The 7,837-nt window shown below is 44.6% G+C and overlaps 1 protein-coding gene across 1 annotated transcript; it reads left to right on the forward strand.

Annotated features, from left to right (window-relative positions):
* Positions 1-907: 907 nt before the first annotated feature.
* On the forward strand, positions 908-2,319 carry fam110d (family with sequence similarity 110 member D). Its single transcript, XM_062985986.1, has one exon. The coding sequence runs from the start codon at positions 908-910 to the stop codon at positions 2,144-2,146; it is 1,239 nt and encodes a 412-aa protein (XP_062842056.1). The 3' UTR covers positions 2,147-2,319.
* Positions 2,320-7,837: the final 5,518 nt, after the last annotated feature.

A 7,837-nucleotide genomic window follows, 5' to 3' on the forward strand; every position in this document is an offset into this window, starting at 1 on the left:
TTGCAGACCTTCTCCTAGACCTCCTCAGACCTGGTTAAGATTTGATAAGGTCTAGACCTGAGCTGTTGACCTGCTGTTGGCTTTTGAACCTCATTCTGGTAACTAACGCTTATTTTCCTCAGTCGTTGTTGTTGTGTAGCTCAGTACATGGTCTTTTAGCAGACGCTCTGATCCAGACCGACGTACAGAGGTGCTTCCATAGTGAACATTACCTTACTCTAGTTTAAGTAGACAACAGTTCAAGAATATAAATCTGCTGAAACCCTGTTAGAACCAAAGGTTGTTAAGCAGGAAATAAATAAGAGCATTAGTAAGTGCATGTCAGCGTAAGTGCTTAGTAAAGAGGTGGTTTTTAATTGTCTTTTGAAGACAGTCCACAGTGTTTCCATGCTCTTCACTCAGAAAACTCTCAGACCCTGACTCCACTCACCTTTTCTTCACTTGTTTATGTTTCCACAGAGTTCCAGTCAATGGTGGAAAGGACAGGAGTCGAAACGGAGGCTAAAGAGTCCAGCGCTAGGCATCGAGCTCACCCAGGCCGGGCTCTGAGGACAAAAGACTTCTAACACGGAGAACACAGGGCGGCTATCAAAAGCAAACAGTGAGGCATTGTGTTCTCGACCCACGATGACTTTCTGAGGGAAAGAAAGACCTCCTGAGGTTGAAGGAACAGTGGAGAACTAGTGGAAAAGGGTGGAGGATTTACCCCTGCTCTTCCCATCCTGTGGACATATAAACATTGAGTACTCTAAAACGAGACCGTGTGGCATGGGCGCTTTACTTATTTAGAGGTTCCGGCACCCAGGGTTTCTTGCCCTTGGTCGTGGCAGCAATCCGTGGACCCAGACTGGCACCTACGTCTTCCATTTAAATCCTTTTGGCGTGGGAACAGTGGGAGAGGTAAGCCATGAAGCCTTTATCACCCATCGGGTCACCCTTGCCCCTGCGGCTTCTTAACAAAGGGCCCGATTACCTGCGCAGGCAGATGGACAGCGGGAGCCGGGGCCCTTCGGTCAGCGCAGTCGAGCGTCTGGAGGCCGACAAGGCCAAATACGTCAAGTCCCAACAGGTCATCAACACCAAGCAGGAGCCGGTGCTGAACCCGTGCGCCACCCCTCCTCCGCCGGCACGCCGTAACTTTAGCGTATCCGTATCAGCGACCACCTCGCCCGTTATTTTACGACGCCCGCCGGTCAGTCCGTGCCCCCGGTCACCTCGCAACCACAACGAGGACGATTCCAGGAAGGAGAACGTCCGAGCTCCGAGTCTGGATATCGACAAGCAGAACCAAAATAATGCTGCTAAAATAGCTTTGCCAAGCCCCAGAATTCATCACGGTACCCCACTGGTGGCACCACATAGTGCCCCGATGACGAGACGGAGCACAGGAAAGCGCATGCTACGCCCCGACTCGCTGGTCATCTACAGGCAGAAGAAGGAGTGTAAGAGTCCGGTTGAAGGGATCGATCCGAGTACAGGTACTGACGTCAAGGGCTACAGTTTCGTCCGGCGCCTCTTCCAGGGTTCCATGCGAGAAAAGAACGGCAGGAACGACGTGAAATCAACGATCAGTGAGGAGAAAAGCTCGTCGCGGGATGGCGACTCGCGCATGTCGTGGTCAGTCGACGGCACCCGGCGATCCAGCCAGGCTGACTCGAACAACGGTAACACCAGTTTCCTCGAACCTCCCACCCCTCACGTGACGAACGCTCTCCGAAACGGCATCACCAAACGAAACGACAACGATATGGACCCCTGGATGTTGGCTCTACCGCTACAGCGCTCCAAATCGGACCTCCGGCTCTGCTCCTCGCTGGCTCTGTCCGAGCACGAGCGCTTCTTCGACTTCTGCGGCCTCGACTGGGACCTGGTGGACCGGCTCGGGCCCGAGAACTTCCCGTCGGGCGCCAGCTCGGTCGACACGCTCTCGCTGATCCTGAGGAGCGTCCGGGGAGTGGAGGGCGGCTCGGAGCCCAGCGAATTCTCCCGCCACTCCGGGGAGGGACTCTTCCAGGAGGAGCTGACCGAGCAGGTGCCCTCGGCCGTGTCCATCATCGAGAGGAACGCCCGGGTGATTAAGTGGCTTTACGGGTGTAAGAACGCCACAAGGGAAGCACCCAAAGGTCCCAAAGAGTCGACCGTGTAGGATCTGAGAGACTCCTACTCTGTATTTATTTAATTTGAAGTACGTGTATGTGAGAGACCATTGCAGGCACATTGTTTTCTCATGTTTGGCCCCTTGACCCCATGATAAATGTTTAGCATTTGTCCTTCTGTACTTTAGACCCAGTGGTTCTGGTTTTCTGATCAGTGTAAATAAGAAGCTGGTATATTTTTGCCCTCTGTTGTTGGACAGCAGCGGCGCTGGGTGCTCGAGCGCATCTCGACAGATAAATAATTAAACACGGAAAACCACTAAGCTCTTTCTCCCTGGACTTGGAGATCTAATGTCTAAGTGTGTCTAAGTAGGTGTTGCAAAAAGCAGGCAGACCCAGTGTTAACGTACTGAAGTAGAGAAAGTCAAAAGTATTCGGACACCTGATCGTGAGCTTGTCGGACGTCCTGTTTCAAAAATAAAAGGTATTTAAATAGAGAGACGTCTGTGTGATCTTTTTAGCTTGAGTAACTTTGAAGTACTGCACGTCTGTGGGAATTTGTGCCCATTCAGTCACAAGATGACGTTCCGGTTTATTCCAGGGCTCTGTGCTGGACACTGGAGGTTCTTCCCTAAACTTTGCTGCAAAGTTGTAAGCAGTTGTTGAGGCCAAAACACACAAATTCGATCATAACAAAGGGTGTCCCAATACTTTTGTCCACATAGTGCAGACAGCTTGACTTTGATGAGTAGTGTATCTATCAATCACGTCATTCTGGTCGGGGTTGTTCCGGGTGCCACTCAGGGCACGAACGCACCCAGGACAGTGGTCATTTAGAACAGCCAATCCACCTTCTGCATGTTTTGGGACATGGGGAGAACATGTAAAACTCCATACATACAGCGACCACAAGTGAGGATGGTACCCACATGCCCAGGACAGAACATTTATCCTTACGTTGTTACAGTGTAATGATATTAGTTACAGACATGCTGTGTTATCTGTCTGGCAGTTTGGCATGTTCTCTCTGCCCGGGCCAGCATTAGAACATTTGGTACCAATTTTTAAAATATTTGTCCCATTAATATCATGCTGACATAATGCCATTGTTTACTGATGCCACCCTGGGCAACTGTACCCGTTGGTTTCTTTAGTTTAATATCATTTCCTTCCACCTTTAAAAACATGCCAGTAGGGGAAATGGCTACTCCAAATGATCCACGGGGGTGTGTGTTTGAGAAAGAGTGATTGACTGTCTGGGTCCCGAACCCACCCTGACTATGACAATGCCACTGTGGCACAGTGGTGAATCCTTCCAGCCCACTACCTCCGGGATCCTGGGTTCGAATTCCCAGTGGTGGTATCACCCGGTCGGGCTTCTATATACAGACCCGATTGTCTTGTGTCTTTGGAGGGGGGAGGAGGTCGAGACCTCTCGACGGCAGTGATAACTCAGTGGTTAAGGTACTGGACTAGTAATCAGAAGGTTGCCGGTTCAAGCCCCACCACCGCCAGGTTGCCACTGTTGGGCCCCTGAGCAAGGCCCTTAACCCTCAATTGCTCAAAATTGTGTTCAGTCATAACTGTAAGTCGCTTTGGATAAAAGCGTCCGCTAAATGCCGAAAATGTAAATGGATTGGCGTCCTGTCCAGAGTGAGTTGCTCTGTTGCGCCCAGTGATTCTACTGAAACTGGACCCGCCACAACCCTGACCAGGATGAACCAAAGATAAAAACTACAATAAGTCATTTTTAGCTGTTGATTTATTTCCTGTATGTGAGATCTCAGCATGTGGAAAAATAAATATTATTAATATCCCCATCCAAATCAGGAACCAGTAAAAACCTGCAGCTCATTTCTACAATTGATTTTATAATTTATATTAATGTTTATAATCTTCATCTATATTGTTTTAAAAGTGCTGCATGACAATCACACCGAACAAACCAGAACAAACCAGACCTGTACCTGTTCTCTTACTGCAGGAGGAAATAATTGAATATTTATATTTCAGCTAAATAGACAAATTGTCCTCAGTAACCAGAGACTCAAGACGCGAGAGCTCCGGGTTCCTCTCGCATGTTTACTCACCGAACTGAAGAGATTTTAGATTCTATATCTGAAAAGAAACATTTATAATTCATGCAGGAAATGAAAATAAAGTTAATAAAGTATTTTGTAATGAGTTTTGCCTCCTGCCTCTTTATTAACGAATTACAGCTTTAATAATCAGTACTGAAGTTCTAAATGTTACTTTAATTTTATTATTATTTTGATCTTTTTTTTGCTCTCTTTTCAAAATCTTTCTTTTATTTTTATTTTAGTTTTAGTTTTAGTTTTTATTTAATAGATGCATCATTGAAACTAAAATGATAATAAGTCTCTGCTTTTACCCTGTTCTTCAATGGTCAGGACCCCCACAGGACCACCACAGAGCAGGTATTATTTAGGTGGTGGATGATTCTCAGCACTGCAGTGACACTGACATGGTGGTGGTGTGTTAGTGTGTGTTGTGCTGGTATGAGTGGATCAGACACAGCAGCGCTGCTGGAGTTTTTAAATACCGTGTCCACTCACTGTCCACTCTATTAGACACTCCTACCTAGTTGGTCCACCTTGTAGATGTAAAGTCAGAGACGATCGCTCATCTATTGCTGCTGTTTGAGTCGCTCATCTTCTAGACCTTCATCAGTGGTCACAGGACGCTGCCCACGGGGCGCTGTTGGCTGGATATCTTTGGTTGGTGGACTATTCTCAGTCAAGCAGTGACAGTGAGGTGTTTACAAACTCCAGCAGCGCTGCTGTGTCTGATCCACTCATACCAGCACAACACACACTAACACACCACCACCATGTCAGTGTCACTGCAGTGCTGAGAACCATCCACCACCTAAATAATACCTGCTCTGTGGTGGTCCTGTGGGGGTCCTGACCATTGAAGAACAGCATGAAAGGGGGCTAACAAAGCATGCAGAGAAACAGATTGACTACAGTCAGTAATTGTAAAACTACAAATGCTTCTATATGGTAAGTGGAGCTGATAGAATGGACAGTGAGTGTAGAAACAAGGAGGTGGTTTTAATGTTATGGCTGATCAGTGTATATATATATATATATATATATATATATATAATTTTCTTTAGTTTTTTAAGTTTTTAGTTTTAGCTATTATAGTTTTTCTTTTTATTGTGATGTAACAACTTTTTTTATTTGTATAAAAAAATATTTTAAAAATATATATTATTTCACAGTATTTCTAGACTTTATTTATTTATTTATGCTTAATTTTTTGGAAAAAAATTTTTTTCATAGGATTTATTTAAATTAATTTACATATTAAAGTATTTTAATAAAGGGACCGTCTTTTTATTGCTAAACTAATAAACGAATCCCCTAAAATCACGTTTTACTGTCATTGTTATACATTATATAAATTTTTAATTTAAGTTTTAATTGTGTTTTAACTGTAAAACTGATTCTAAACGAGCTCCATTATTAGCGCTACGCCTCAGACTGGGTGGCGGTTCCTCTCACTGCCGGCCTGCCAAAAGATAAAGTGACGTTACTCACCGGCTTCAGCGCGGTTATCTCGACCTCTTACAACTTTCCTGTTTCCTCCTCTTGTTTTCTTTATCTTTGGGCTTCCTGATCCATAAAATCCATTTGGTTTAAATCATCCCACCCACGTGTTCTGCTCGAGAAAAACACCAGCATGCTGATGAGATGCAGCTTGAATTTGGTATTTTTTATTTGGAAAACACACTAAAGCATTTAAAAATCTGTTTATTTTACTGATATAGTCACATTATTTACCAATCAGTTACCAACGAATGAACAAAACCAAAGTCATACCAAACAGTAACGGAAAAGAGCTGCGGCCAAAATAAACGTTTTTTAATCATGTTCAGCTTTTAGTAAGAAATAATTCAAAAGAAAAAAGACATAACAAAATTAGAAGTAAACAAAGCGGTTTGGCTCTACAATAATGCATTAACATCTACACACCTCACCAACCAGCTCATGATTTACACTCTGAGTTTCTTAAGATGCCAGAAACACCATTTTTGGGTTTGGCTAATTCATTCTAAAAGAATTATAATAAAAACACACACACCTACACCCATTCACCTACAGGGCAGTTCAGTGTCTCCAATTAACCTGTCTGCAAGTTTTTGGACTGTGGGAGGAAACCGGAGCTCCCAGAGGAAACCCACGCAGACATGAGGAGAACATGCAAACTCCACACAGAAAGGACCCGGACCGCCCCGCCTGGGAATCGAACTCGGTACCTTCTTGCTGAGGCGACAGTGCTACCTACCGAGCCACCGTGCCGCCCAATAAATATAATATAATGATAAAAATATAATAAAAATTTAAATAATATAAAATAATATACAGTACATATAAGCAATAAAATAAAAATAAACAGGCATCATGAAGGACATCCGGTTCTTTAAAGATACAATGAACCGTTTCACATTTTGACAGGAAGTAGAAATAAAAACACTGATTTATTAACGAGTCACTAACACGAGTCGTTGAACATTTTATGTTGGGTTTATTATTTAATACATTTCTTGATCGACATGTCGCACCATTTTCAGTGCTTTCTATCACATCACATGTGTGTTTCATCACAGCCGCTTTAAATCCAGCAATTCTGCAGCAAAAGACTGGACAGAAGTAAAACCTTGACGTCCGACTGCTGGTTTATGGCCGCCGAGCTTAAACTGGACATCGCGGTCGGGTCAAAACACGTGTCCTCATTTTTCACCCAACCTCAAGTGGCTGCTATTGTTTTGGAAACGCTAGCATGTAGAACACTTGAATCGGACACACCAGGGTGCTTTTAAAAACAGCAAAGAGGAGCCAACAGGTCTCTGTTTTGTCTCGGTGGTCAGGTTACACCCCTCACTATTTCCCTTCCTGTCCTCCTTCTCTTTTTCCAGCCTTTTGCTCCACGGTGAGCCGCCCTGGCTGTCAGGGCTGATGGGAAATTTCCTGGTTTTGGCGTTTTCTCCACAGGTTTCTTTTTCCAGTGTGGGTGAGGAAGAGCTTTGTCATCTCACCAGCACTTTCGCACCATCAGCCCTAGACAGTCAGAATTATGCTTATTATTCATCCAGACGGCTCTCACCCCATCATCCAGGCGTGTTACCTCACAGTATGTATGTATATACGTTCCCAGTCTGGAGCTAGGTACAGACATGCATGGTGAGATGTACAGGTGAGGTCAGACGTTTACAGACTCGTGTAAATTGAAGGTACACCTATACATTACACCTACAGGAGCTTTTATTCCACTTCTAACTCCATAGGCATTAATATGGATGAACCCCCTTTCTCCTTGCAGCTATAACAGCTTCTACTCTTCTGGAAAGACTTTCTACACCAGGCACAAAAAAAATAAACAGGCATCATCATCAATCACAAACCCAGTTTATTAAAGACACAATGAACCATCCCAACTTCTGACAGGACGTAGGGATAAAACAAATTCTACAAGACTTTAGTGTGTCTGTGTGAATCTCTGCCCATTTATCCAGCTTCTTCTGGTATTTTCCAAACCCAGGCTCATCCATCAGACTGCCAGATAGAGAAGTGCGACTGCTCCGGAGTCCAGTGGCAGTTTGCTTTACACCACTCCTTCTTAAACCCATGCCACGAACCTCCTGGTGCACAGTTTCTGTTCTGATATTGATGCCAGAGCAGGTTTAAAACTATGCAGTTATTGAGACAGCA

Source organism: Trichomycterus rosablanca, chromosome 23 (assembly GCF_030014385.1).
Source record: "Trichomycterus rosablanca isolate fTriRos1 chromosome 23, fTriRos1.hap1, whole genome shotgun sequence".
Lineage (NCBI taxonomy): Eukaryota > Metazoa > Chordata > Actinopteri > Siluriformes > Trichomycteridae > Trichomycterus > Trichomycterus rosablanca.